Source organism: Aspergillus welwitschiae (genome assembly GCF_003344945.1).
Source record: "Aspergillus welwitschiae strain CBS 139.54b unplaced genomic scaffold BDQ94scaffold_7, whole genome shotgun sequence".
NCBI lineage: Eukaryota > Fungi > Ascomycota > Eurotiomycetes > Eurotiales > Aspergillaceae > Aspergillus > Aspergillus welwitschiae.
In genome coordinates, this window is record NW_020798701.1 from 142,678 (window position 1) to 170,517 (window position 27,840).

The 27,840-nt window shown below is 51.0% G+C and overlaps 9 protein-coding genes and 1 non-coding gene across 10 annotated transcripts; 6 read left to right on the forward strand and 4 right to left on the reverse strand.

Moving 5' to 3' along the window:
• Window positions 1-319: 319 nt before the first annotated feature.
• BDQ94DRAFT_t72 lies at window positions 320-391 on the forward strand. The gene has a single exon. It is a non-coding gene; the product is annotated as a tRNA-Glu (tRNA).
• Window positions 392-684: 293 nt separating this feature from the next.
• On the forward strand, window positions 685-1,655 carry BDQ94DRAFT_138518 (pre-rRNA-processing TSR2 family protein). Its single transcript, XM_026765253.1, has one exon. The coding sequence runs from the start codon at window positions 898-900 to the stop codon at window positions 1,453-1,455; it is 558 nt and encodes a 185-aa protein (XP_026629109.1). The 5' UTR covers window positions 685-897; the 3' UTR covers window positions 1,456-1,655.
• On the reverse strand, window positions 1,656-4,309 carry BDQ94DRAFT_138519 (translation termination factor GTPase eRF3). Its single transcript, XM_026765254.1, has 2 exons — window positions 2,037-4,309; window positions 1,656-1,979 (listed from the first exon to the last, which is right to left on the reverse strand). The coding sequence occupies exons 1-2, from the start codon at window positions 4,146-4,148 to the stop codon at window positions 1,908-1,910; spliced, it is 2,184 nt and encodes a 727-aa protein (XP_026629110.1). The 5' UTR covers window positions 4,149-4,309; the 3' UTR covers window positions 1,656-1,907.
• Window positions 4,310-4,783: 474 nt separating this feature from the next.
• Window positions 4,784-7,361, forward strand: BDQ94DRAFT_185273 (RanGTP-binding protein; the record flags this gene model as incomplete). Its single annotated transcript, XM_026774843.1, has 5 exons — window positions 4,784-4,804; window positions 4,861-4,892; window positions 4,957-5,014; window positions 5,092-5,195; window positions 5,255-7,361. 5 exons carry the CDS (start codon window positions 4,784-4,786, stop codon window positions 7,065-7,067), a joined length of 2,028 nt encoding a protein of 675 aa, XP_026629111.1. The 3' UTR covers window positions 7,068-7,361.
• On the reverse strand, window positions 7,361-9,067 carry BDQ94DRAFT_120604 (BSD domain-containing protein). The gene is made up of 2 exons (XM_026763753.1): window positions 8,024-9,067; window positions 7,361-7,956 (listed from the first exon to the last, which is right to left on the reverse strand). Exons 1-2 carry the CDS (start codon window positions 9,006-9,008, stop codon window positions 7,655-7,657), a joined length of 1,287 nt encoding a protein of 428 aa, XP_026629112.1. The 5' UTR covers window positions 9,009-9,067; the 3' UTR covers window positions 7,361-7,654.
• Window positions 9,068-9,207: 140 nt separating this feature from the next.
• BDQ94DRAFT_185277 (uncharacterized protein) lies at window positions 9,208-11,371 on the reverse strand. The gene has a single exon (XM_026774844.1). It carries the CDS (start codon window positions 11,303-11,305, stop codon window positions 9,320-9,322), a length of 1,986 nt encoding a protein of 661 aa, XP_026629113.1. The 5' UTR covers window positions 11,306-11,371; the 3' UTR covers window positions 9,208-9,319.
• Window positions 11,372-11,930: 559 nt separating this feature from the next.
• BDQ94DRAFT_120651 (putative pyruvate dehydrogenase E1 component alpha subunit) lies at window positions 11,931-14,061 on the forward strand. Its single transcript, XM_026763754.1, has 4 exons — window positions 11,931-12,239; window positions 12,323-12,456; window positions 12,517-12,971; window positions 13,080-14,061. Exons 1-4 carry the CDS (start codon window positions 12,132-12,134, stop codon window positions 13,607-13,609), a joined length of 1,227 nt encoding a protein of 408 aa, XP_026629114.1. The 5' UTR covers window positions 11,931-12,131; the 3' UTR covers window positions 13,610-14,061.
• A 3,725-nt stretch (window positions 14,062-17,786) lies between these two features.
• Window positions 17,787-18,311, reverse strand: BDQ94DRAFT_138550 (uncharacterized protein). Its single transcript, XM_026765255.1, has 2 exons — window positions 17,872-18,311; window positions 17,787-17,808 (listed from the first exon to the last, which is right to left on the reverse strand). The coding sequence occupies exon 1, from the start codon at window positions 18,234-18,236 to the stop codon at window positions 18,075-18,077; it is 162 nt and encodes a 53-aa protein (XP_026629115.1). The 5' UTR covers window positions 18,237-18,311; the 3' UTR covers window positions 17,787-17,808; window positions 17,872-18,074.
• Window positions 18,312-20,238: 1,927 nt separating this feature from the next.
• BDQ94DRAFT_120720 (uncharacterized protein) lies at window positions 20,239-20,644 on the forward strand. Its single transcript, XM_026763755.1, has one exon. The coding sequence runs from the start codon at window positions 20,350-20,352 to the stop codon at window positions 20,593-20,595; it is 246 nt and encodes an 81-aa protein (XP_026629116.1). The 5' UTR covers window positions 20,239-20,349; the 3' UTR covers window positions 20,596-20,644.
• A 2,790-nt stretch (window positions 20,645-23,434) lies between these two features.
• On the forward strand, window positions 23,435-27,751 carry BDQ94DRAFT_157691 (uncharacterized protein; the record flags this gene model as incomplete). The annotated part of the gene is made up of 6 exons (XM_026768792.1): window positions 23,435-23,460; window positions 23,573-23,652; window positions 23,722-23,883; window positions 23,969-24,653; window positions 25,476-25,705; window positions 25,770-27,751. The coding sequence occupies 6 exons, from the start codon at window positions 23,435-23,437 to the stop codon at window positions 27,749-27,751; spliced, it is 3,165 nt and encodes a 1,054-aa protein (XP_026629117.1).
• Between the last annotated feature and the right edge of the window lie 89 nt (window positions 27,752-27,840).

Consider the following 27,840-nt stretch of genomic DNA (forward strand, 5'->3'; position numbering starts at 1 on the left):
CACATGCAAATCCAAATAGCCTAATAACCCATATGTTCAATACTAGGCCATCAGAGTCTCTATTCACTGTGAACGTAAACCCTGACATGTGGGTCTAGTATAGTCTTACAGAACCAGACCCATTCAAACATATGGATGTGTATGAAGATGATGCATTAGTTGTTGCTAGAGTGCTATGTGATTGCTTCCACAATATTCAACAATAACATACAATACTATGCGTCTTCATGCATTTAGTTTATCGAGCCCACTGCACAATGCTTTTGGAATTTCATTCAAGGAATATATAGGCAAATATAATTATCGTTTTCAACAAGAATCCGATATGGTGTAGTGGCTAACATCGCCGTCTCTCACACGGCAGCCGGGGGTTCGATTCCCCCTATCGGAGCTCAATCACTTCTTTTTTTTGTTTTTCCCCCCTTCTTTCCATGTATACCAAATCATCTCCCCCCTTCATATCAACCGCCCACGGGCACCAGGAAGGACCAATATTGTGTTCCATATCTGCCAAGTCCTCAATATCACCATCGACATCCCCGACCCACGTAGAACTAACCTGCGAGGTCCCCAACGACCAAGTACCTTGCAATCCAACAATCCAACTTCCCGCATAGCAATCACATGACCTCTTATCTATCTAATCAACTCCCCGATAACCACCCAAACTGTAAATCCCATCCATATCAAAAAAAATTTCAGGACGCAGACCAGCACCACCATCATTTTCCCTGCCCACAAATATACAAATAACCTTACTTCACATATAAACTTCACAAGATACTACTCCTAATCAAATCTATACCCACGCACTCCACCAATTCCTCCCAACACCCCTCAAAAACCAACTACAACCAAAACACCACCCACCTCCGACCCCGCCATCCGCACGCAAAAATGACCACTCAACCCCCCCAGACGGCAACCCAATACCTCGACCTCGGCATAACCCTCGCGATCAATGCCTGGCCGGCCCTGACCCTTGCTGTGCAATCCAACTGGGGCGGCCCAACCTCCTCCGACAAGCGCGACTGGCTCTGCGGCGCCATCTCCGAGATGATACAGGAGCGCCCCGAGACCGACGCCGAGGATCTCGAGGATGTGCTTATCCAAGTGATGAATGATGAGTTTGACGTCGTGGTGGATGATGAGAGCGCGGGGATGGTTGCCGTGCAGATTATGGAGATGAAGGGGCAGACGGAGAAGGGAGAGTTCGGGGCGATTCAGGAGATGTGGGAGAAGTGGCAGAGTAAGAAGGGGGCTTCGGAAATTGCGGGGTTCCAGAGAGGTGAGGATCAGGATGATGATGACGACGATGATAGCGAGGATGAGGACGGGGATATGGATATGGATGATGCGCCTGCGCCGGCGTTGGTGAGGGCGCCGAGGGAGAAGGTTGAGCCCGAGGTTGATGAGGATGGGTTTACGACTGTTGTTTCGAAGAAGAGGAGGTAATCTTCTTTTCTTTCTAAGGTATTGATTGTTTTGTTTGATATTGTTAAAAATTGTTTGTTGTGCTAGTGCTGGTTGATTCCCCATAGAATAGACGCCTTGTTCATGTATTCTGGCTGTTTGCCTATGCTACAGCTGTGTGATTCATGCGCGCAGTGAATCCCTTTGACTATCCAAATACTGAAAGATAGTAGAATGCGTGAGATGACAGCAATGAAAATTTTATTGCGAAACCAACAAGCAAGGGAATGTAAAATCTATAGGAAAGGAGCAAAAAAGAATAAAACGGAACATCAAGATTCATCATCATCAGCAACAACCAAACCAGGCTGCTATTGGGATATCATCACCGAGCCTTTTCCCGCCCATCCTTCCCGGTTGACAGTCGTAGCTCGTTAGATCTCGCCATCGACCACCGTAGGGACTGCTATTCATAATGAAAAGACATTCACACTTTACGCCTGCGCCTGCGCCACCTCTTCGGCAGAGATGAGCTTGGTAATCATACCAATGGCAACGGTTTGACCCTGGTTTTGTGTATGTTAGCATTGTTCAATAATGGCACTTTGGAAATGGCTGCTTACCTGATCACGCAGGGTAAACCGACCCATCTGGTTGTAGTCCTCAAAGCGCTCGACACAAACGGCACCAGCAGTGCTCGTCACCTCGAGACGAGCGATGATGGTCTGACCCTTGCTAGCGAAAGGAGGGGGGCGCTTGCTCCGACGTCCAGTGCCGGGCTCGCACTTGTGCAGAAGTGCTGCAACAGTAACTTCTTCGACAGCAGAGTGCACGTGCATCACGCAGTTGTAACCAGCCGTGAGAATGCTCTTCAGGTCAAGAATCCTGATCTTGGCCTCGAAAGTCTTGACACAGTTCACCAGACGCTTGGGGGAGCAGAGCACGAATCCGGGCAAGATATCTTCTTCTTCCACACCACGGAGACGAAGACGGACCTGGTCACCGCAGGTAGCGGTGGGGATTTCGTCTTCAGTCTCACCATAGAGAGCGGCAATTTCGACCTTGGTGCGGTTGGGCATCATGATGCAGCTGCCGTTCTTCTTAAGTACACCAGACTCAATGCGACCCTCGACCATGGTACCCATGTCACGGTACTTGGCACTGATGGGCATCATGAAAGGTGCATTGATCTTACGCTCGGGCACCTTCATCTCCGACAGGAACTCCAAAAGGGAGGGACCGCCATACCAGGGAGCAAGGTCCGTGGGGACGCGGTCCTTGATACCCGTGGTCCTCTGGGCAGAGATGGGCATGAAGAAGAGATCGCTCTTCTTGTAACCGAGGTTCTCCAAGTACTTGCCCACCTTGACGGTACACTCGTCGAAACGAGCCTTGCTCCACTCAACGGTAGGGTCATCCATCTTGTTGACAGCGACGATAAGGGTCTTCACACCGGTGTTTCTTGCAAGCAGGGCGTGCTCACGAGTCTGACCACCCTTCTCGAAACCGGTTTCGTATTCACCCTTACGCGCGGAGATGACAAGGACACCAACATCGGCCTGGGAAGCACCACCGATCATGTGGTGAACATAAGACTTGTGACCAGGAGCATCCAGGATGGAGAAATGTCTGGTGATGGTGCTGCCGTCGGCTCCCTTGACGGGGAGCTGGAAGTGAGCACGACCAACCTCAACAGTCTTACCCTTGGCACGTTCCTCGTTGGTCAAATCCAAGGCCCAAGAAAGGTACCAGGTCTCACGACCAGCCTCCTTGGCATCTCTCTTGTACTTCTCCAAAGTACGCTCGTCCACCATGCCGGTCACGTAGAGGATGGATCCACCCAAAGTAGACTTTCCGGCATCGACGTGACCGATGAAGACAATGTTGACGTGCTCCTTCTTCTCACCGTAGATTTCCTTCAAAGTAGCCTCATCGACATCGGCTTGTTGCTCCATGGCGACAGCGTCGGCGTTACGAGCAGCCTTGGCAGCCTCGCCGCGAGCAGGGCTGGATCTTCCGGGGCTGGAGCGACCCGAGGGGGTAGGGGACGACTTGCCGCTGGCGGCAGCCTTCGCGTCGGCCTTCTTCTCAGTCTTCTCGATGGCCTTGGAAGCCGTCACCTTAGCGGCCGCCTCAACAGCGGCAGCACCCTTGGTATCTCCAGGCGTAGCGGCACCGGAGGTCGAAGAAGGCGTGCTCGAGGTGGGAGCGGGGGAGGGGGTGCCGATGGAAAGAACCTTGGTCTTGGGAGCGGCGGGGGAGTTGCTGGCGCCACCAATAGACAGGACCTTGGCCTTGGGGGGAGCAGCGTTGCTTGCGGCAGGCTTCGGGGCGGGCTGAGCGGGCTGGGCGGCAGCGGGGGCGGCAGCTTGACGGGGCTGCTGTTGCTGCTGCTGGTAACCACCGTATTGCTGGTTGTAGATCTGGTTGTTGTTAAAGCCACCAGGTTGCTGAGCGTAGGCGCCGTATTGGGCATAGGCCTGCTGCTGCTGGTCATAAGGGTATCCACCGTAAGCCTGCTGGCCGTACTGGCCATATTGCGGGAAACCGCCGCCGTAGGGCTGATAGGCCTGCCCAGGGACGAAGGAAGCAGCGCCGGGGGTGAAAGTGGCAGCACCAGGGTGGAAAGAAGGAGCCTGAGGCTGAGGGCGGCCTTGTGCGTTGGGGTTCAGACGGACGCCCTCAGTCTGTCTGGAGAGCTCATCCTCCCAGGAATCGGGGGTCTGGTCGGCCATGGTGTATGTGGGGAAGACGCTAAGAGAACGACAACAAGACAAACACCAAGCAAAGTCCCTGGTATATAGAAAAGGGACTGGTCTAAAAGAAGAATAAGGAGAAGGTGGGGGGAGGTAGAAGAAGAAGCGAACAATGAAAGGCAGAGCAACGCAGCGGCAAGTGAGGGGCGTTTTTCTTTGCGGAGGCTCATTTTCTCTTGTCCGCCTTTGAGTTGAATTTGCACCCGCTGACTCAGCTGCGCCTCCCCGCCCCCGCGGCTGTGGCGTCTGGCGCGTCAGAAAAGACCAGCACGTGTTGTGTTTTGCATTGTTTGTCTCGTGCTGTCCCTCCGCTGCGAAGAATGACTCCAACAATGACCTCGCGGGTCTTGAACGGGTCGTGTTTGTGAGAGAAGTGTGGAAGGTCTGTTCAATTCCGCCCTTTTCTATCTATATGTTGGGATCCCCGTTGCTGGTGGCAGCCACAGTGGGTGGCCCGTTATCGATAAGCTCTGCAAACCGCCTCAGGGGCGCTACAGATCACTACTATTACTAGATCCCACCAGCAGTCAACAATACCCATCCTGCTGGGTACCCTTCCCTCGGCAGATTCACCCAAGAGAGAAAGAGTGAGGGAGGCCTGACTTTTGAGCACAATGGATGCTTTTCTCACGAGGGTATGTTTCGTGCTTATAGCTCTATTTGTAAGGTCATGAGCCTAATCGTGCATTAGCTCACGCAGCAGGCGATGAACTATGCCATTCGGTAAGGATCAGCTCCTCTCTTTTACTACACCATCCATTATAGCATTGACTAACTCCATAGCTAGCTCAGGCATAGCGATCACTGCCAAATATGCCATCAGTCAATCGTCTCGCTTACTCAAAGTAAGTGCAAACTTGGTCTGCTTTTACCGAACTGCGCAGAAGCCCATAGCTGACCACATGTACCTTCACTCCATTAGAATGTTGACGATGGTGAAGAGAGGGAAGAGTTACTTACGCTTCAGCACCGACTGGAAAGCAAGATACAGGTCATTTCGCCCGCCATTGACATGATTGAACTCATGTAAGTGAAGCCAGTGAGGGGGTTGACCCTGATAACACCTGGAATTTAACACCTTCTAGTGCTGCAAGAGGTAATACATCACTAGAGTCAGCTGTGTTTCTCACAAAATCTCTTCGCTGGGATATCCAGTCCCTCGGACAGCGGCTAGCAAAGACTGCTGCATCCGAAGAACTGTACCTCAGAGGGGCAAACCCCCAAAGAGACCGTTCCCAACACAAGGCAGAGATCAAGCTTATCATCAAGGACATCAAAAGACTCCTGGTTCGTATCGAAGATGCCGTGCCGCTTATGAACTTGGCTATCACGACGTCGGGTGCTAAGCTATCAACAAACCTCCCATCGAGTGTGTCTCCATCCCGACTGCTACAGGCAAGCACCTTCCTGACTGCTGGCGATACGCAATACTCTATGTATCCATCTCAAGCGGTCCAGATTGGCCCTACATTCACTCTTTCTATGTACATGCTCTTTTCCAGTCACCTTCGGCCGCATGATGAAGAAGGTATCCGCGAGGCAACCTGGAAGGAAGTTATGCACAAGGCGCGTTTGAAGCTCCGCAGGGTACCTATGGACCTAGCCGCAATTCCCCAGTCTGAGACACCGCATTTGAGGCTTCCTGCCGAGGCAAGAATCGACGAATTTGCCTATCAAGTGTTAATCATCGAAGATCTGGATGATGGCAGAGTCCATACATTCGACGAAAGTGAGCCGCAACCCCACAGCTACGAAGGTGTCAGCACGGCAGGTTTACGCGAAATTCTTCCAATCCACGAAATCTCCAAGATCTTCTATGCAGATACCGGCAAGATCCTAAATATCAACACTGAAGGAGAGACTAACAACCCCGTTCTCCTCCTGAAGAGGGATATCAACGCCATACCACCCCGACGTATGGTTGAACGCGACGAGACAGTGTCTGGCCTCGCTCCCGGGGATCACCCAGAAGATGATGAGGGAGAGGAGGAAATTGACGAGATCCAAGCCCAGCTAGATGCCCAACTCAACGAGGCAAATGCCCACCCCGGACAACCTAGTTTCCACAAAAGCGCCATCCCAGAGGAATGGCGACTCCCCAAAGATCTAGATCCCGAGTGGATTGCATTCGAAGTGTACAACGAAGAAGAGTCATCCGACTCGGAATCAGAAGCAGAAGAGGACCACACCTCACCATCCAGAGCGGGCTCCATCGATCCCGAAAGGATGGCGAAGCTTTCTCTCCACGACAACACAACCACGCCATCTCGCCGCAGCACCCCCTCTTCATCCCAGCGCATATCCACAGCCACCGTCTCAAATCCCCACTTCAACAACATCCGCACATCTCTATCCCTCCTGGAGACCCTCCTCCGCCTCACCTCCCTCCAACAATTCCAGCAACAATCCCACCTATCCATTAGTGACGAGCTTCTCAACTTCTTCCTCGAGGAATCATCAACCACCGGCGCCGGAGGCGACGAACAACACCGCCAACGGCTCCGCGCTGACGCAAGACGCAGAGTTGGCTGGGATCCGTATGATGAGAGCCCCGTCAAACGAAGAGGCGAGGACTACCAGTACGCATGGACGTCAGAGGGTACTCCGCTCAGATTCTCGCGCGAGACGAGCGAAATGCCCTACTCGCCTGGTGATAGCAGGACCAGAGGATTCCATCTAAGGTCCCGAGAGAATACTCCCGAGACACCGTTACGGTACGGGCGCTCCGCCTCCGTGCAGTCGTCGGATCTGAAGTCCCGTGGCGCTCGGCGCGGACCGTCATCGGCTGTTCTTGCTAGTGAGAGGTCGAGGGGAGGGTCTCCTCTTTCTAGGAAGTCCACGCCGGGTCCTGTTGTGGAAGGGGGTGATGCTGAGGCTGATGGTCCTTCGGAAGAGTAGGTGTTGGACCGCACTATCGATATCACTAGCACTATCAAGCAAATGACGAACGTTACGACTACGATGCCGATGCGACACAAAGGGTTTGTACATGGGATAAATACGAATACTCCTTGTGAATAGACTTGCATATCAATAGATTACACGTTCTGCAATCTAGCTCCAAAACAGGACTATCTTTCAGAAGCGCAGATACCATATACTAGTCGAGAAAAGGGGAAGGTAGGTGTGGTTGGTACTGTCAAGGGAGGGGAAAAAAGGACAACAAAGCGAAGACAACACAGCATGCAACTGCTAATACCAAAGGCGTATCGCGTAGGGGGGTGGGAATAGAGAAACGAACGACTTTAACGAATAAAAGAAGAGCAAGGTGGCAATCCAACGCCTGTAGATATCAAACAAACGACACCGCAACTCCTCGCAACGCGATTAATTCAAGTAGGATATGTAAGGTAGAACGGGGAATCCTTTCTCTCTCTCTCAGACCAGCCAGTGGTCAGTCAATAGTTTGGAGAATCTCTAGCAACTATTCGCCGCAGTCAATACTTATGCTTCACACCAAGCAATCTTCCCAGCCTAGTCATCATTTACTCCCAGTCGTCATCGCTTTCCTCGTCCTTGGCCTTTTCCTTGGGACTGGCAGGAGTGCGGCTGGTCGCACCGCTAACGAGGTCGTAGCTGGATTCGCTGTCGGGCTGGGACTGTTGGTCATTGGACCGGCGGGGTTCTGTGGGCTTCAGGGTATCCTTCTCGGTAGCAGTGGCAGTAGGGGTGGCAGAGGTGGCCTTGGTGGTTGAGGTAGATTGCTGGACTTGAGGCGTAGAGGGAGAGTCGGTGTCGTCGTCGGAATCATCATCCCACTTGACTTCTTCCTCATCGACATTGACATCTATGGGACAAGTTAGAGAAGAGCCATAGGATATATAGGGAACGGGGAGAAAAGGAAATAAACATACCCTTAAGAAGCTCCTTCCGCTTCTGCTCCTCAGTCTCAATAACCAAACGCAAGAAATAGTACCGGCACCAGAAGACCGCGTATTCCACCTTCTCGGGAACAAGCTTCTCCATGGCGGAGCGCAGCTCCGGATACTTCTCCAAGTCGGCGGCAATAGCATCCGTCTTATCGTCCACATTGAAGGACTGCTTGAAAGCAGGCCACTCGTCACTCACGGGGTCCTTCGAAAAACTCTCCAAATTCGAATGGATGACATGAAGCTGCGCCTCGAACCGCGTAGCATGGATAACGCGCTTCCCATCTGCATCCTTACTTTCAAACAGTAGCTTATCCGACGACGACTCCGTAGACGGCGGCACAATGCTAACTGCATCCTTCAATTTCTGTCCAATATTCATCCCAAAGCGCAGAATAGCTTCGTCGGCTGCTTCCTCTGCCTTTTCAATCTCCTTAAGTCGGCGGGCGGCCTCAGCCTTGAACCGCGAGAGGAACCCCTCATTACTGTTATCCGAGCTGGCAGAAGGTCCAGCCTTCTCCTTCTCTGCGGCCTCATTCTTGGGCGTAGATGACGATGTTTCCGTCTCCTGTTCAGTTGTTGTACTGCTGCCAGCGCCGATGATATTATTGTTGAAAGCTGTGCTCAGGGACAACCCCCGCGTGCGCCCGACGATGCTACTCTTCAGATCCGAGAACCCCTTGGCGGCTTCTTCGCTGGCGGCGGCGTACTCCTGGCGAGCGCCTTCGTAATAGCTTTCGCCTTGTTTGCGGACATTGTCCCAGAGTCCGCCGATGCGTGCACCCCAGGGACTCGCGGAGAAAGCGCGGAAGGTTTCCTGCAGTTCGGCGTTAAGGTCGACATTGGGGCGGTCTGAGTTGGTGGCGGGTGCATCGGAGGGGTTGTTATTGTTGTTGCTGTTGTTTTCTTTCTTGGCGGAATCGTTGGAGGAGAATATCTCCTCTTGGATGTGGTCATAGGCTACATCCATGACTGCGGAAGGTGGACAGAATCAGAGAGGGATATCAGATGAAGTTGGAGGGCATATCGTGGATTGGAATGAGGGATGCGGGTGTTCTGGTCAGTCAACTGGGCGGTTTCGTTCCCGGGGCTACGACGGCCCGACCGCCTGCTCACTGTCACTCCCCACGTGCTGGGGACTTACTACGGACTTAAAACACTGTGAGCGAGGGATATTGTATATTGTTACGTACTATATATATATGATCTAGTCTCATAGGGTATATTGATGCCGTGTCTCATTAGTGTCGTGATAAATCGGGCTGTCCCATCGTGTAGAGTCTACGAGTCTGGTAAACTGTAGGGCTCTCCAACGCTATCTTGGCTATCCATCAAGAAGGCCGGAAGGGGCACGCTTTCCATCACACTCGATGTAAGGATCTGGCTCCGGCTCAGGATTCCACGAGGACCGGAATTTTCCTCCTGATTCTTCTTGTGGTGTCGGTCTGCTGGCTGTGAAGACTCCACTTGTACCACGTCCCTTCGCGCAAGGGGCTCAGGGGGAATGAACTCCTTCGCTCGGGTGCCGTTTCCTTGGCGTGTGATAGGTGAAGATTCCGGGACCATCTCCATTGGGGCCTTGTCGGAACTTTGTCCCTGAGTCTGGCTAAATGCTGGTATGCAAGGTTTGGACATTGCACGACTGTCCGTTCTAGGAGATGACGGTAGGGGTGACATGGTCCGGAGTGCTTGCTGGTCATTTGGATCTTCTGGAAACAGCTCAGCCAACTTCTGGGAGCTTAACGTCGGGATTGTACCAAGGGGAAATTGGGTAGCTGGCTGCAGTCTTTGGTAATATATCGATGCTTCGGAGGTTGGGTTTGGTTCCGGAAGCGGCGGCTCTGCTTCAAGGTCTAGTTCGGATGGTATCATGGGCGGAAGGTCTTGGTCTTGCGAACCGTCTTTCGAGCGATCAAAATCAAGGTCATCAGTTGCATCGGGGTCCCCTTCGACGGGCCCTGGGCTTCTGGGAGAAGCAGGAGCGTCGGGTAAATCGTTTTCAAGGTCGCCATAGTCGCTCTCTGCATCTGTCTCGTATATTACTGTTCTCTGTGAGTTCACCGATCCTCCTTTGGAATCTCGAAGCCTAGGACTGCTATTCAGACGAGCTGGTTTCGTCGGCGTCTCTGCTTGATCGACCGATGTTTGATGGGCTGTACCGTGTCGATGGGAAACCCGCGATTCTAGACATCCGGATTCCGGCAGTATATCGTTAGGAAACAACAGCATCGGCTCTGAATCTTGGAAAGGTTCTTCTTTAATATGATGCAACGCAGGTGATTCTTCCTTGATAAGTCGATCGGCAGTGCCGGCAGCCACATGCTTTTGTGGAGAATGAGTAGCGCCACGGAACTGAGAAGATGTAATGATTGCAATACCAGGGCTCTCGGGAGATTGTGACGAAGGTATCTCGTGTTTAAAGCGTTTCTTTGGCGTCACTGGAGCTTCGGACACTCCCCGGTTATTCGTAGCTTCCGCTATTACCGTCGCACCTGCTTCATCCTTGATTTCCTGTGCCTTGCGCCCGTTTAGTCTGGAATGACGGTCATCCTGTTGTTGGTAACTCTCAGGATTTCGAGAGTGCGTCTGCTGGATATCCTGTCCATCGTTCTTCTTAGGAGTAATGTAAGTATAGTCCAGCTTCACATCATCGTCTGGTTCGATCTTCAGATAACGCCGCACGTAGTCCATTTGAGTGAGGGTCTTATGTCCTTTCGCCTTGTCCTTGTCCTTTTTGCTGATATTGCTGCCCTCGCCGGCTTTTCTGCGCTTCTGTTTCATGTCGCCGCCACCTTGGGAGCTCCTCTTTTTCGGCTTGCGGGCGGCATTTTTTGCACCTCGTTCGAACTTGACACCACGAATGTCAGCCAGCTTCGGCTTCAAATGTGATGGCGGTTGATAATCGGCGTCATTCTCGGAGTCATCATCAATCTCAATCACCTCAGGATCTGCCCGTCGCCTGCTGCGGGGTTTGCTGTCTATGTAGTCGAGATCATCGTCATCGCCATCAGACCCTGTGTCCTGGGACTTCGGCGTGACAAAGTCAATCTGCGTAAGTGTCGGCTGATCCTGCAGACCGGAAAAAGAGCTTCTCTTCCAGGATCTCGACGTCGATGCAGAGGACGCTGAGGGCTCTGCCCTGGCTAATGCTGCTTTGGCCGCGTTGGTCTCTGTTGCCGGTCGTACTCTAGGAGGCTTGTCTGGTGTCTGAAATTGTCCCTGACTAGTGATGGTGCCGGTTATACCCGTACTCTCCCCTTGTCTCATCGCAACTCTGAATCGTCAGTGTCGTAGGTGAGTTTGCGGAGAGCCATAGGCGTTGCACGAGTCGATGGCCTCGGACGCAGCTCGTGGCCGATTAGATCAATGCGGACCGCGTAAATGGATTGATTCCTCAGTCAGCCAGATCGCGTCACGCGTCGAGCCCGCCATCTCCTGGTCCGTGCGTTCAGGCAGCAAGGCAACAACATAGCTGTTGCTCATACTCCGCCATGCCCATGCTACTTTCTGTTTTATACTTCACACGCAATGTCTGGCGGGCTCAAAGTTTCCTCCTGTTGCCGTTCAACGGGATCTGAGGTGCCTTTATTTATACCAAAAAGATATCAACCAGCTATCATCGCCTACCTGGCCTGTACCAGCCCTAAAGAAGCCCTTCATTTCCCTGCTTTACTAGCAGAGACTGCCTAGCAACCAAATCTCAGCCAAACGGAGAGCCAGAACAACAGGGGAACGAACCAGCGGAAAAGGAGGGAAAGGAACCATGAGTACAGCTTGACTATTTGACACATAATGGGCGATTATTATTGGCAGACTACCCATTCATGCTTGATCGACTTACCCATGCTGCTGATTGAGTTCAGTATTGCGTCACTACAGGACTCCGGGGAGCACCAACCATCCACCTATCTAAAATAATGGACTCCTCCATTCTTACCATCAGCAGTGGCAGAACCACTTCTATCACCTCTATTACCTCTATTCATCAAAATTCTCTTGTTCAATTCAACCGCAATCTCTCCTCTCAGAAAGCGCCGCCGAAGAGCGCACGCCTCACCAACTCCGCCACCACAAGCCCCAATTCACAGGAACCATGCTCACGAGATCCTTAAGACCCAAGGGAACCCTCCGCTGGACACGTCCAGGCCTGCCATACCGGCGGTGTTTGGCCCATGTCTCGAACGTCTCGGACCTCCCTACAGTGCGTTGCAGCCCACGCCCAGTTCACCATCTGACCCCGATCCACCTATGCCAGGATACAGAACTAAACCCCCTCCCTTATAGGAGGAAAACAAGCCTTTTAGCGTACCGATAGCAGACGACAGTTTCGAAACATACAATCTCGACCCTCCCCCCTACAGCCTGGAAACCACCAAAAGCCAACTAAAACAACTTTACTATGACATGTCGCTAATAAGGTCTCTTTCCACCCCCTTCCAATCATATTCGTTCTGGACACCCCAAATTAACTTTCCCAGACGCATGGAACTCGCAGCCGACAAGTTATACAAGGAACAAAAGATCCGTGGCTTTTGCCACCTCTCCACAGGCCAAGAGGCTGTCGCGGTGGGGGTAGAACACGGGATCAGCCCCGAAGACAAGGTTATCACTGCGTACCGCGCCCACGGATTCACTTTGATGCGGGGTGGGAGTGTCAAATCCATCATTGGAGAGTTACTCGGTCGCCGAGATGGCATTTGTCATGGAAAGGGCGGTTCGGTGCATATGTTTACAAAGAACTTCTTTGGTGGGAATGGGATTGTGGGGTCGAATGTACCGCTGGGGACGGGGATTGCGTTCGCGCAGCAGTATGATGATACTAAGAAGGTGACGGTGAACCTTTATGGAGATGGCGCTGCGAATCAGGGTCAGGTACATGAGGCGTATAACATGGCTAAGCTGTGGGAATTGCCTGTTATATTTGGCTGCGAGAGTGAGTTCGGTTGATTTCCAAATTTTTTCTCGTTTATCTTTCATCAGTTGTTCTTGTGTTATGTTGGATCACCCGGGACTCATTTTCTAATGCCATGTCTTGTCGCAGATAATAAATACGGAATGGGCACATCCGTGGAGCGCGCTTCCGCCATGACCGAATACTACAAACGAGGATACTACATTCCCGGTCTACGCATCAACGGAATGGACGTTCTGGCCGTGATTGCAGCAATGAAGTATGGCAAAGACTACGTGTTGGGCGGAAATGGACCTTTGCTGTACGAATTCCAAACATACCGGTATGCGGGACACTCGGTATCTGATCCGGGGACGGCGTACCGGAGCAGAGACGAGGTGCAGGCTGAGCGGGCGAATGACCCTATCACGACTTATCGAGAAAAGATGATTGAATGGGGCGTGCTCAGCGAGGACGATGTTAAGACGATGGATAAGGAGATCCGAAGCAAAGTTGACCGTGAAGCTCAGGAAGCGGAGAAGATGGCGGAACCACCCTTGAATTCTGATGTGTTGTTCGAGGATATTTATGTTCGTGGTAGCGAGCCAGCCCAGCGGCGCGGGAGAACCGTTGATGAGACATACATCGGGGTTGATAAGGTAAAGCCACCGAAACTTTAATCCCGAGGGGTGTTGCGCTTTCATAGTGAGCTCATAGGCATGTGCCTCGCATAAGTTAGGTCGGTATAGTCTAGTCTAATTGAACGTCATTATGATTAGCAAGGCCTCGGATAGTAAATAAAGGGCATGCAGCACTTAGGGAGTTTGTAGCCAGTAGACCCTAACCGAACGACGCGTATTCTGCTGTAGACAGGTACCATAACAGCATCGTCCAAATGGCTTCATTCAATCCAACCTTGAAAACCCCCGAGTACTGCACTGCAGACTTCTCTCTAATTCCAGTATGTGACCACTTGTTTCTATTTAGCTAAAGGGAGACAGAAAAATGGCTCGGTCGATACCAAACTCTAACACCCGTGACCTAGATCGGCTCTCAAAGCGCATCCTTCTCGAAGCAGGTTGCGGATATCCAGCGTCTGATGCAGAACTCCGGTCTCAAGTATCAGATGCACGCCACTGGAACTATAGTTGGTATGCTTCCGTTCATATTCAACCCGTTTCGATGCTGGATCGGAATCTTTGTCGTGGATATCGGCCCGAACTCTGCATGAAGCAACGTTGTACGGCTTCCATGTGGAGACTTTATTCTGAGATCAAGGGCTGTCTCCCATCTTTGTTCTTGCAAAGCTGATACATTTGGTTAAAGAGGGATCGTGGGACCAGGTATCCCAAGTCATCGGATACGCCCACACGCTGATTCACCAGGAAGGCATCGCCAGGATTCAGACGGACATTCGAATCACCACTAGGTGAGTTTGCTTTTCGTAGTTTTACCCACTTTCCTGGCCGTTATCTCAGACTAGTGTATAGGACCGACAAGGTGCAGCCTATGGAGGCCAATATAGCCTCGGTGCAGAGGGCTCTTGCGACTTAAGGTGGCCTTGGGACAACCGTCTGGGCGCGTATAGGAAGATGTGCGTCTTGTGTTTTGAAAGTCTAAGTTTCAGTACAAGTCAGTAATCTAGGATGCCAAGTGAATGATGAACGCTGTTTACAGAACCATATCAAATCCACACATAACTAGCAGCATACTCATTTGTGGATATGTAGTCAGCCCCCCCTCCGATATGCCCTAGCGATGAGATACGTAAAGGTATGTAATAGACTGGACGACTCTATCCCAGAAACCTTGTAAGTGTTTTTGATCCCTGTTATGGTCCGAGAGCCCAACTGATCTTAGACCAGGATCCCGCTCCTGTTGGATCGACGGAAGCGGAAAGTCAACGAGAGGCAAGAGGGGGAGAAGTCAATCAACCTGCGACAGTATCTCCTGCTGTGTATCTCTGCCCATCACCAGTTTGGCCCACTGTACTACAGTGGAAGGTGCATCTCATCGTTGTGCTCCGGTGAGAACGATCAAGTTCGGGCGTGCGTATCTATGCAGACCGCGTACTAGCGGCGTGCGCTGAATCTATTTTAGAGTGTACCGGTCACAGCCAGATGTCCTATCATCGCGATGACGGCGGGGTAAGTTGATTTTGGATTCATTCACATGGGTGAGGTGAGCCTTTTTCTTGCGTTAGTATCATCTAACCCGAGGTTCCCCGAACGTCAGGGCAGCATTCCTGCGGTAATTGGCAGAAAAACCAAATGCAACTAGCTGGAAGCTCCTGCATCTTGGTGGATACGGGAGGGGGGAGGGATTTGTTACCTGGCAAAGTGGGAGGCATGCCACGCATATCGACGTCACAAGACGGATGTTGCTGGCCAGCCAAAGCTCTGCATGAGGCGTTGAGAAAAGAGGAGAGAGAAGAGAGCCCAGTCACAATAGATTGGGGGAGTCAGACAGATCTCGCTGGCTGACGAGAGAGACGGATAGATAGCCGTCCCAGGGACATGGACGAAGAAAGCCAGGGATAAGGCACGATTACCAGGACGGGGTTTAGCCTGGACGAGCGCATCAAATGAAGGACGAGTTTGGGGGTGGAGAAGTTCATCTGGCGGATCCTTCCACGGCTGGAAAAGGTGGAAAATGGAAATTGGGAAATTGGGGGAAGCTTTTTTCTTACTTGCTGGCCAGTCGTGCCTCTTGCCTGTTCGGGACTCGCTACGATTCGACGCCTGGCAACGATGGAGTTCAATCTGTTGCTTAGTGCCGTCCTTCGTCCTCCAACCAGTCCACCCAGCATAATGGAGCCACTCACTGTCCTGATGACACTATTCCGAGGAGGACAGGCATTTAGAACAGGCGAAAGTTGATGCTAATGAGCCTAAGGGAAGAAATTCCAAGCCTGAAAAAAGAATTAGCACTGGCATGGAAAACGAAGCATGGTGAGAGGCTAGAGCTGGCCCTCCTCGATCATACAAGACCGAAACAAAAGTACGAAGCAGGACGAATTAAACAATATGACAGAAGGCACGCAGTCAAGAGGGAAGGATTCTACCATCCAGATAGAAACTCTCTCCCACTGGCCTTCATATGCCTGACGGAGGCAAGATCTGCGGCGTAAGCGTTCTATTAATTAGATGTCCAGGCATGGATGGCTGGGGATGGTAATCCCGAACGCCCGAAATAAACTCCCCGGTCCAAAAGTCTCCTCCCAGTCTTACATCTGGCCTCTGCAACGATGACACGACCACAGCCTTGGGTCCTGTCTGTCATGCGTGCGACAGCTTGCTAATGCACCCGATCATGCCCCGAGAAAAGCAACCTGAAGTCTGGACACTAGAAAGAGCGTCGATGATTTGTTTATCGTTCGGTATTGACGGCCCATAGTGCTAAGAGACTATCCAGGAAGCATGGCACGAGCTGAGCTGGCCCGAAACAGATCGTCCGCCAGGCCAGCACACCATCCTATCCCCTCTTACCATCCACGCGGACTCGAGATGAAGAAATTCCGTTCGGTTGGCTCTAACTATCCCGGTCTATACTTGCTAGGATTAACCACGCAAGTTGCCTGCAATGTAACGTCTTTGCTTTTTGCTTTAGGCATAGGCACATACCGTCAACTGAAACCAAAACCCCACAGCAATGTGTTAGCATCTCCATGCATCTTGTACCTAGAACATGCCTCGCCCGTCTTGGACCGCAGTACTACGGAGTATTTGGGACTGTAAAACGTAGGGAAGATCTCCGCTCCTGCGTGCAGAGGCCTGATTTGATGACCATAGTAATCTCTATAACGCTGCAGCGATAGGAAAGGAAGGTGGTTGGCTAATTTATTGATGCACCAGCACGAAACGGTATCTGCTCTGCTCATCAATCAAGAGGGTAAGGATGCTCCATCCCAGGCTAAATTTTTGACTGGGTACGGCGCAGATTATTGTCCAGCCTGATTTGAGATCCGGAGACTAAATGCAGATATTAAGGCATATTACTCGGCGTGGTCGTCTTGGTAAGTCCCAGGCCCAGTACGCTGGGAGCATCGTGACATGGTTACACCCACTTATTGCCAGGCATGCAGGTAATTCTCAGCTTAGCGCGGGAATCTCGACTCTTCAGAGACACGTGATATAGTCTAGAAGAAAGCTCCAGAGTACCTCTGAATGAACTATGACCCGATTGTACTTAGTTGGGTGAAACGAGGATCTGGTGGGAACGGGGGAGTATAATTGGGTATACAGGAAGGGGAAAAGTATCCGCATGCGGAAGTCGGCCTTCACGCCTTGTGGCGGACAGAGCGTCTTCGAAAAGTCGAGGACATCAGAAACCAGTAAATTTTGGAGATCTAGCCTAGGAAGCTCGCAGGGCTTGGCATGTCGTTCTCTTCCTCGTTCTTACCTGGCGCAGGCGAGTCTGCCCCTATCAGAGCCAAGAATGCGTACACCATGCCCACCCGAGTTACGGGGCATGCGCGCCGCAGACCCGTTTGGGATCCCTTTTGTCTCGCATCACTTGGGAGCTCATTGCAAAGCACACCGCGATATTGACCCTTATACCTGCAAAGTCTGTTGTTGTCGCTAAGCTTTGTCCTGGGTCACAGCCCACAAGCATTTTGGATTATAGTCATCATCATTTGGAAAATTTCCTGACCGAGGTATCATCACCACGTCCCCACCGCAGCCCATACACCGCTACAAAGAGAGTAGCAGCAATGTAGGACGGATACGTGATAGCCCACAATGTTTTCTGGTGTGCAATGCGGTCGTCCTAGGCTTGTGGCAAGGCCCGCTGTTACAGCAGTATTGCCAGAGCCTGCAAGTTAGAGGTGCGATGGACCTTCATACATTTGCACCGGCCATGGTGTAAAAGACCACAAGTAAGCCGGACCCTCACCCAATAGAATTTGGTAGTAAGCAGAATGCATGCTAGCTAATAGTAGGAAGGAATGAAGGAAGGTCGTCCCGGCCTAGCTTCAATCTATCGTGAATTTATTTTCGGCACCGGCTCGGTTGTCAAGGTCATTGGGAGGAGGGTGGGCTGCAAGGGCCAAAAACCAGGCCAGCGACCAAGGAGAGTGAGCTAACTACTACTACTACTCAAGAAAAGCCGGACAAGGCCGGGTCTTGAACCAGAGCCAGAGCATCATGGTGATAGTAGTAATCCGTCACTTGGCAGATCTGACTTAGCTTGGTAAGAGAAGGGAGCCACTCCAGTGACAGGGATCGAGAAAGCCGTTGGAGTGATCAGTCTGATAGTCCACCATGGTGATTGACGGACAATCTCAACATGCAGTAGCCCAGCCATCACTATCCTCCTCTGAGAGTTAGTGAGTGGCACTTGGTAGGCTCTTACGTCCGCTAGTGTACTGGGGTGAGACGGCCTGGTCCTGCAACTCCAGGAGGAGGGGTGTGTTTATTTTTTTTTTCTTTTTTACCAAGTCCGCGCCTCCGCTAAAGCTCGACCCCCAAATGATCGGAGCAGGCTTGCTAGGCTCCCTGGAGTCCTTCCTTTTCTTCCATGGTGGCCCCCTCTTTTCCTCCCTCCCACCCCGCTAGACAAAAATCTCAAGGGTATCTTTTTTGGACGGCCGCCATCGGCCTCCCCGAGAGTCTTTCGTTTCGCTCGGCTCCATCATCCATTCCACTGAAATCCCTGCAATGGGTCAACAGGGTTCTTTACCTAATGTAGCCTATAGTACACGAAGCATAACATTGAATAGCGCTATTCCGAAAAACTGGAACACGAAGTCACCCAATCCCTGCTGTTCAGGAACTTAAGATGACTGGCTATTCGTCCCTGTTGGTGGGACATGCACAACCAGACTAACGAATTAAGACTGGGGACACTTGTCTCCTGTTTGTTCGTATCAATCGGGATATGCATCATGCACCGCGGGATCTGAAGAAGAACAGACCCTCAAGTAATGTTAGAAAAAGAAAAAGATATTACTGCTGAGCTCAAGATTTTCCCAGCATTATGCTTCTCAGGACTGGGAAAACGAGGAGCCATCGTGGGTGTGACCGAATGATGGGTCTCAACGACATCATTCGAGAAAAACCTAAATATATTAAACATGGCACTGCACGATATTTCCGGCACTGTGATCCCTGCCCCTTGTATACACGACCGAAAACCCCGATATTGACGATGGAAGGACGCTTACACGCTGTCTCCGTTTGATGTGAACTACTCATTCAACTGGGGAGGAAAGAGTATTACCCTGACACCTACGGTATTGTAAGAACAGGGCGACCATCTCATGTATGGCCTGGCACGAATTCATCAAGGTACCAGCCGGGCACCTCTTTAGAGAAGAGTTACTGGGTGGAGATGTGCGCGATGATTTGGATTCTTGACATTGAGCCGGCAATTGACGAGAGGAGTGTTGTTCATAGCCTTGTCTTTGATCCGACGGAAGGCCAGCTCTTGATACCGTACACGTATCGTCTACGGGGTACTCCCCAAATTACTCGGGGAGGCATCTAGTCTTTCCGTATTCGTAAGCTTGTCTGGATGAGTGGCAGAGCCACGCAGAGAGTTTAGCCATCCATCGAAAGCCTGGAATGAAGCTCGACTATCACTTCCGACAACATCCAGGTCCGTGCCAGTCTCAAATGGCGAAGAGGGCAATAATTACTAGGATTTGGAGTAATCAATTCTACTTGGAGATGAGGGACCCGACGATATCGCAGGTATGATGAAAACGTTTCACCCACGCCTAGAGTCTTGATCGACCACAGGTGACTATGGCATGCATGTAAGTCTGGATTCAAACTGGACGCTGATGGAATCCTTCCGACAATAAAGTGGGCGGAAACAGTCCAACTGCAGACGATAGCCTTTCTTAGGACTTGCTACTATACTAAGCTACCCATAGGCTAGTATGTTCTCGGGATCGTAGTACTAGTACTGTCCCAATATATTTTGATTGTTACCTTCGTCAGGCTAACGGAGCAGGAACCTCGCGACCAACAATGCTTCTGCGGGGCGACGATCCAGTCGAACCCATGCAAGCGACCAATTTCAAATAACAATGAGACATCTGCGAATGTCGTACGATGTTGGGAGGGGGTTTTATCCCTCCTTTGGGTATGAAAGCCGGGAATGAGTTGGGATGGAAAGTGGTAACTGCAGTCCAAGCTTAGTTTAGCATCATTGTTCATACTTGTCGGTGGTTGAAGAACCGGTTTCCCCATGCGGAATGACCATGTGACAACGATATTCTCGGGAGAGTTGCTTGATGCTGCTGGCAGTCAAATCTGAGCCAACTGAGATTCTGCAGTAGCTACACCTGACATCTACAGGACACACATTTGCCAATATTCCAATCAAGGACATTTGACTCACCAAGAAACTTTTCATTCACCCTTCAGAGACGGGAGCTTCCCGGCATCGCTGGGAGTGGAGTGTGGGCCTAATGAATTTGGAATCAAACCAAGGGGAGCAACCAGAAGCTGTCGAGGTCGAGTGGGACAAAGTGGAGGGGAATTCCGCCGACGAAAAGGTGGGTCAAGTTATCCCGACAGACTGGATACTGCGGTACCTCCGTCTGCTCTTGATTGATTATCGCTTCTCTTTTTCTTTTTTCTTTTTTTTTTTTCTTTTTAATTTCCTCTTTTTGCTATTTCTCTTCCCCGAGTCACAGAACTGGTGGATGAACTGAAATTCAGGCCCAAAAAGGGCCGGGAGAAGAGGGAGGCACGCGTCTCTCAACTGGCTGTCTGCCAGTTAGTCTATTTAACTTTCCTAGAGTCAAAATAAATTACGCAGGCTTATCTCGCTGTGTACTAGGATCATGCAAATGCATGCGCCTCAACATCCGTCTAACTTCAGCCCAGTCGGGATATTGGGGGTCGCAGTCCATGGATGCGCCTTTCCGGCGGTGCGGCACCAACAACCATTGGATCCCAAATTCGGTTGAAGATCACCCAATCTGCTTCCCCTCCTGGATGATGTATCACTGCTCCATCCCGGAGGTACCGTGTAGCTACGTACTCTTGCACCTTGTTGTTCGGAAATCATGCAATCTTCCTGCTTCGTCGTCTTTACTACAGGGGACACAAGGCCACAGCTACAGCAGGTCTTAGGACCTGTCAGGATTCCAAATGCTTTTCTCGAACAAAAATGTCCGGACCATTCGGGCCGCCACACTGGGTAGGCCGACCAACATTAAGTTATTAACCGACCTTACCATCTCGACCATCTGGGCCCCTGATTAGCGAGCGTCTCTTAGTCCGATATGCACAGGACTATCAATTTAGTAATAGTGTTTCGCCCCCCGTCGCTGGCTGCTCCCGGCAGCCTGGGACGCCCGTGCTTTTTCCCTTACCTTTTTTCTTTTTTTCCCTTTATTGCTTTCGTTTTGGATTCTGATTAGTCCAGCAGCTACCCAGTAACCTGGCACCAATGCCCAGCGGGAGGGGCAATTTAAAAAAGAAAAAAGAAAAACAGGAAAGATGAAAAAGCCAGACGGGCCGGAGGAAAGAAATAGGCAGATCTTAATGACCTACTGATGAATGCGTTGTCAATCTCCCCCGGCCTGGCCGCAATAATTGAACGCTAGTGTATGTCTTCCCCTCATACTGGGAAAGAAAAGGTAAAAAAAAATAAAATAAATAAAAGAAAAGAAAAGGCTACCTAATTTGAAACCACGGTCAACTCCGACCTGAAGGAATGGGAGACGATCCTCGAAGTCGCTTCAAGTGATCATGGAACCCCTGCCGGGGACCCAAAGGATCGGAGGGCCATTCGTCTGCGGTAGTACCCGTTGTTTCCGAGCGGAAGCTGTAGAAGAAGAGAGAACTTTCCGAAGGGGTCAAAATGGATTTGATTAGCTTTGTGTTGGAGACAGGAAAAGTTAATTGGGGGGGCTTTTTCTCGGTGACGCTAGGCAGGAAGAATGACCACCACTAACATAACCTACTTGCGTCTTCCTGCGTCCACCGTACTTCGTATCGGAAGGCAACAATGCAGAGGCAAACGGGAAATTAAGCACCTACATACATGGGCTATATGCAGCAAGCACCATGCGGGAAGCCCAGCTATGCGGACATTGGGCCAGCCTGTAGGTAGGTGTAATCGAGGTAGGTATAGTGTCTAGTGTCCAAGTAAGTCAAAAAAATTTAAGATCAGACATTGGATGGGCTTGGGTTTCCCACCACCCGAACAGAACCGCCCACTCGGTTCACACAAGTAGTATCTATCCTACCTCTCTAGAATTTACATTTTTTATTGTCCTTTTCCCACCCCCTCGCGCCCGTGGGTACCACCCGGTCCCTAATACCCAGTACCTTATAGTGAGTATCTATTACTATACAGAGAAGGCCGCCGCCTAAGGACCGAAAAGTCTTACTGCAAGTAGGGATAGTGTACTACCCTAACTGGTTTGGTCAGTCACTGAGAGCCAACCTAACTTTTTTTTTTTTTTTCCTTTCCCTTCATTTTTCATTTAGCATCTTGCAACTTGTTCTGTCGCGCAGATTATCATTATTGTTTATATTATAATATGAATACCTTTTTTTTTTTTTTTTTTTTTTTTCTCTGTATCCAATGGTGTGTAATGGCTGTCTCTCAAATAAAAAAGCCCCTTAATTATGGTGATTGTCTGGCCCAGTCACGGCCAAGAGTTTCTGGTATCTTTCTAATTTTCTTACTTCTATTTAGCTTTGAGGAGGATTAGGTATCTTCCCTCCCCTCCCCCATCCTGCTAAAGTCAAACTTAATCCAACCTGTCGGGTTCAGGGAAGGAGATTGGGAAAAGACAGCCGACGGCCCTCCTCTGCCACCCACTTCTGATGCTACCTACCCACAAAATGTCAACCACCCCCTGTCCAGCAACAATTATAGACTCCGTAGTGCTGAGGAGGAACCTGTCAGTCAATCTTAAATACTATCTGGCCTGCCCAGATGCTCTCCAACTTCCGGCATGACATCTTCGAGGTTTTCCAAATCCCATAGCCCTCCCCTCCACCCTGTACAGTAACGGAGAATTTGTAACCCTTCTTCGCCACGACTGTCTCTACAATACTCTACGACCACCTACTACTACTACAACAACAACATCTGCATACTTTCCCGTAAATACAAACCCTTCTTATTCTTATCAATTTTAGGCCATCGAGTCCGTGCTGGGATTGAATTTCTCATATTATTTCCTTATGAGATATCGTTTTTATTTTTAAACCAACTCACCCTCGTCGAGCATCCACTGACTAAGTCGCCTTACCGAGCCCTGGGCCTGGATACTACCTGCGTACTACCATTCCGACCCCCACTCGGACGCTGGCCTCATAAGCCCCAGTTTCCCAAGTCCCCTGGTACGCATAATGCCTACGGGTAGATCAACTGTGAGCACTCCCCTACTTGAGTCCCTGACAAGGACCAATCTCTTCTGTTTGTTGTGGTTGTGGTGGTGGTCTTTTCTCCAACTCTTTGCTGTTGCTCTTGGTCGCCATCTACATTGTTCTTTCGATCGGCAACCTTCTAGTATTCACTAACACACCATGTCGCAGGGATCTAGTCGTGAAGAGTAAGTACTGTCATTTCCAATATACCCAAAGAATAAGCCAGAGGTGCAAGACCTGCTTGGTTACTCGCATGTTCACTTCTATTGGTGGTGTCAGTGCTAAATGTGACAATAGTGACACGCAGTCATTGACTGCCAGTGTAACGGATTACCCCATGGAATATGGAAGACGATACCACAAATATCATGAGGGCTGTATGTGCAGGCCTCTTCGATCTATTGGAGTCAGCCTCCTCGTCCCTGACTAAATCACTCTTTCCCCAGCATACTTATATCCCAACGACGAGCAAGAGCTAGACCGTATGGACATGCAACACCACATGCTCAAATTGGTCAACCGCGGGCGGCTGCTCTTTGCCTCTCCCCAAAGTCCAAAGAGGATCCTAGATGTTGGCACTGGCTCCGGTATATGGCCCATAGAACTAGGTAAGCGAAAAGAAAAGCTCTTTCCCCCCATCCTCCCCAGCTCATCTTACCGGACAGTTTCTCATCGTGTCTCCATCACATGTAGCGTCTGAATTCCCAGCAGCCGAGATTATAGGAACCGATCTTTCGCCTGTACAACCGAACGAAGTCCCCGAGAACGTCCATTTCCTAGTCGATGACGTTACAGAGGACGAGTGGCTATGGGGCCCCAACCACTTCGACGTCATCCATGCTGGTCACCTTTCGGGTTCTCTGCCATCATATAAAGACTTGTTACGGAAAGTCTTCAAGCATCTCAAGCCTGGTGGCAGCGTCCAATGTGATGAGTTTGATCCGAAGCCGAAATGCGATGACGGAACCATGCCAGAAGAGGATCCCGATAAGTTCAGTGAATACGCCCTCCAAGATCTGATGGATCTACATCACCGCGCCGGCCAGGCTTCAGACCCGCCCCGGCAGTTTCGAGTGGCCCATCGGTTGGCACGCTGGATGAGAGAAGTAGGATTCGAGGATGTTCAGGAGCGAGTCCAAAAAGTACCCGTGAACCCTTGGTCTACCGACTCTCATCTGAGAACGATTGGTTCGTGGAACGAGACAAACCTGCTGGAAGCCGCAGCTGGCTGGTCTTACAAGCCTCTCACGATTCTTGGCTGGTCGAAGCCCGAGATCGAAGTCTTCCTTGTCGATGTTCGGATATCCATTCAAAACCGTGATGTTCACGCCTATTTGGATTACTATGTGGTCACAGGAAGAAAACCACATCCTGCTTAGTGAGAGAGCCCTTGAAGGGTTTCACTGCGAATTTTACGGCCTCGAAAGAAAAGCACCACATAGCAGATAACGTCCTTTTTGGATTATCGTTCCTTAGCGTCTATACCTCCTTTTTCCGTCATCGCCGGATCTGTCCTTATTTTCATCTACCATTTCCTTGTGTGTTGGCAAGCATTGGCATAAGATACCACCGACTACTACAGAGAAACATCATATATGCATAGAAGGCGTGCAGGGGCCTCCTTTTCTTTTCATACTTTCTATTCCACTTTTCTATTCTTGCACATATATAAATACAGCCGACATAATTTGTCTAGTCATTCACCGTTTTCTTTTTGGGTTTAGCGAACAGGCAAATATAGACATTCAGTATACAAGAATAAACTAAACCCACGAGCATTCAGCCTTACGACAATATCCCCAGTCACCCAGTATTCCACTCAAACAAAGAAACATGAAGAGAAGGAAATTGAAAAAAAAAGTTTCTACTCCTCTGTAACACCCTTAAAATTCACCACAGCGTAACAACTCCCCCAAACATCACTAGCAACTAGCCCAGTGACTACGTACCTAAGCGCAAAGCACGGTTCCCCAATTCGGGGCAACCCGCTTACTCATCCACCCAACGCTCTCTCCAAACCTTCGAAGCTCGCTCCATCCCAATTCCGCCTTTGCTAATCAACCACATCTGACAGGCCGCGAATTGCTTCAATCCAATTATACCTACCCACCGCTGTCGCATGCCTCATGTCTCTCGGCAGACATGCCTACAGGCATGCATCATCATCGTCTAATAATCTCCTCGATCACGTCTGGATCAGCGAGGACTTCCTAGCTTCCGCGTTCCGACGCTTCGCTAACGGCCAACGACGCTACGAGAGCCGCGTTCCGGGGCCATTGGAGGCTCGACGACGACTCGCTAAGAGGAGGAATACTGCCCTCGCTGGGATTGCGGGGACGGGGCCGCTGGATGATATTGCTTGTTTGTTTGGGCGCAATGGGAGGGAACATATGAAGTGGACGACCACGACGGAGGGGAGGAAGGCGAAGGGTAAGATATTGGATCTGTTGGAATACTATTGGTGGACGATGCTAATGGTGCTTGGTGTTGGTAGGTTCGCATTTTTATCAATTGAGTACGCCGTCGCCGTCGCCGCCGCCGCCGCCGATTCCGTCTGCGTATAATGGGGATGGTGTTATTGAGGATGAGTTTGCGTTGGGGAGGCCGTCACCTGGGAGGCCGGATATGCCGCCGGATGGGCCTGATGAGGTGTCGCGCGATCAGTATCTGAGGAGGCGGTTGAGAGAATGTCGGACGGTCGAGGCTGTCAAGAGGGTTGTTCGGCAATTGGATGTTGATCTTTTGCGAGAGCCGGGGTATAGCCGTTTCATATTTGATCACTTGTTGTCGTGTTCCAGGAGGGGAGAGTTGGGTGTGGATGAGCTTGTGTCGTTCCTGGACGACCCGCAGCTAAATATTCGGGGAGCGAGGAATTATTTGACTGCGGTCGAGCATATCGCTTCGCGCGGAATCAGGCATGGGAAGTGGCATCCACTCTTCGACAATGTCGTTCAGGCTCTGGAGCTTGGGATTGTTCCGCCTGAGGAGTTGTGCGCTATAATAGAGGCTATTGCGAAGGCAGCGCCGGCGAAGACTGAGAGAAAGAGGCAGTTCCCGGATACGGTCACGGCAATGTATCAAGCGATGTGGGATGCAATTGGACAATGCGATATCTACGGGCACAGTGATCTCGATGAGGGGATAGTTGACGCGTGGCTTGGTGCTCTATGGGAGAGGAACGTCTGCGATGATTTGCCCTTGGCTAAAAGCATACTCCTTGCCGCTCAGAGACTGGAGTCGGCATGTTGCTCGTGGGCTACTCTGTTCTTGACGCGTTGGCTGGAGCTTCCTAAGAAGCTGCGAGTTGGCGCTGGTGAAGTCTACGCGAGTGATATACTGAGCAGTTTCAAGCCTGATCTTGCAACAGCAGCTGTCATATCGACCACTGAATTTTTGGCGTCGAACAAGAAAGATCTACTTGGGCGGTGGCACAGCTGCTTATTGCAGACCAAAGATATCCCGCAACTTGTTTTGTCAAAAGCATGGCTTGATGTTCGATCGCGGCACGGTATAACGGAGTCAAGTCGCTCGCTGCAACATCAGATCATCTTACGCATATGGGCTCTACGAACTCTCAGCAAAGGCCTTGCCGACGGGCCTCTATGGAGGAAGGATGTACGAGCCACAGACGTGCCTATAAGACGCCTCTTCGGCCTCTACGAGTCCATCAACAAGAACGAAACCAGCGAAGACGTGCTAAGCAGTCTAATGAAAGGCATCCATGACCTGGGGCTACCAGCGAACGGCCTCCTAATACTAGCTGTCGACATGAAAGCCCGCAACACCCTCACCAAATCGGCCCGTCGCACCCTGACCAACATGGAATCATCATCCAACATCTCTTTCGCCAACATCTTCGCCAACCTTGACGCCTACAACGCAAGCACCCCCCACTTCTTCACCAAATTCGAGCAAATGACCCGCCAAATCGACATCACCTCCCCCGACTTCATCTCCCACGGCCTCGACCTCGCCAGAACCGGCGACTCCCGCAGCGTGTGGACACTCATCCGCCTCCTCCGTTCCCACACCCCTCTCAAAATCGCCCTCTCCAAATCATGGATCCCTATCCCCGACCCCTCAGAAAAAGCTCTCGTGCGCTACTACCCCGAGCCCAGAACCAGCGACTGCCCGGACCCGCACGCAGCTCTCGAAATGATCCACCTTCTTGCCGTGTCACTTGCGTGCTCAAGGCGCCTGAGCCCGCGCCGTTCTTACAGTCTCGTGCATTGGCTGTATGTCTTCCTGGTGAAGCATAATGCGCCTGTTAAGCCGGCGATTGCACGTGCTTTGTATCATGCTGGTGTTGAACGCTTTCGGCGGGAGGGGTTGCGTGTTTCGCTCACGCAGTATGCGTATATCTATGACGTTGTGGAGGAGGTTGAAGGGTCTGATGTCGTTGAGAATCTTATGGAGCCGCCGAGGATTGGACATCGGTTTTCGGGGGGTGAGGAAGGGGAAGCTTGTTCTGAGTGAGTGTGAATACGAAGAGCTGCTGTGGTTGGTGAGACGTGTTTTACTTTAGTTTGGCTTGATACCCGGACTGTATACTAGTAGTATAGATA

Excerpts from the sequence above, each read along its gene's own strand:
- BDQ94DRAFT_120720 (XM_026763755.1), top strand. The coding sequence starts at position 20,350 with ATGAATTTGGAATCAAACCAAGGGGAGCAACCAGAAGCTGTCGAGGTC.
- BDQ94DRAFT_138519 (XM_026765254.1), bottom strand. The coding sequence starts at position 4,148 with ATGGCCGACCAGACCCCCGATTCCTGGGAGGATGAGCTCTCCAGACAG. Across the intron at positions 1,980-2,036 it reads GGTTTACCCTGCGTGATCAG|GGTCAAACCGTTGCCATTGG; the intron begins GTAAGCAGCCAT and ends ACACAAAACCAG.
- BDQ94DRAFT_120651 (XM_026763754.1), top strand. The coding sequence starts at position 12,132 with ATGCTCACGAGATCCTTAAGACCCAAGGGAACCCTCCGCTGGACACGT. Across the intron at positions 12,457-12,516 it reads TATGACATGTCGCTAATAAG|ACGCATGGAACTCGCAGCCG; the intron begins GTCTCTTTCCAC and ends TAACTTTCCCAG. Across the intron at positions 12,972-13,079 it reads TGTTATATTTGGCTGCGAGA|ATAATAAATACGGAATGGGC; the intron begins GTGAGTTCGGTT and ends GTCTTGTCGCAG.
- BDQ94DRAFT_138518 (XM_026765253.1), top strand. The coding sequence starts at position 898 with ATGACCACTCAACCCCCCCAGACGGCAACCCAATACCTCGACCTCGGC.
- BDQ94DRAFT_185277 (XM_026774844.1), bottom strand. The coding sequence starts at position 11,305 with ATGAGACAAGGGGAGAGTACGGGTATAACCGGCACCATCACTAGTCAG.
- BDQ94DRAFT_138550 (XM_026765255.1), bottom strand. The coding sequence starts at position 18,236 with ATGGCTGGGCTACTGCATGTTGAGATTGTCCGTCAATCACCATGGTGG.
- BDQ94DRAFT_120604 (XM_026763753.1), bottom strand. The coding sequence starts at position 9,008 with ATGGATGTAGCCTATGACCACATCCAAGAGGAGATATTCTCCTCCAAC. Across the intron at positions 7,957-8,023 it reads GCGGAAGGAGCTTCTTAAGG|ATGTCAATGTCGATGAGGAA; the intron begins GTATGTTTATTT and ends CTTGTCCCATAG.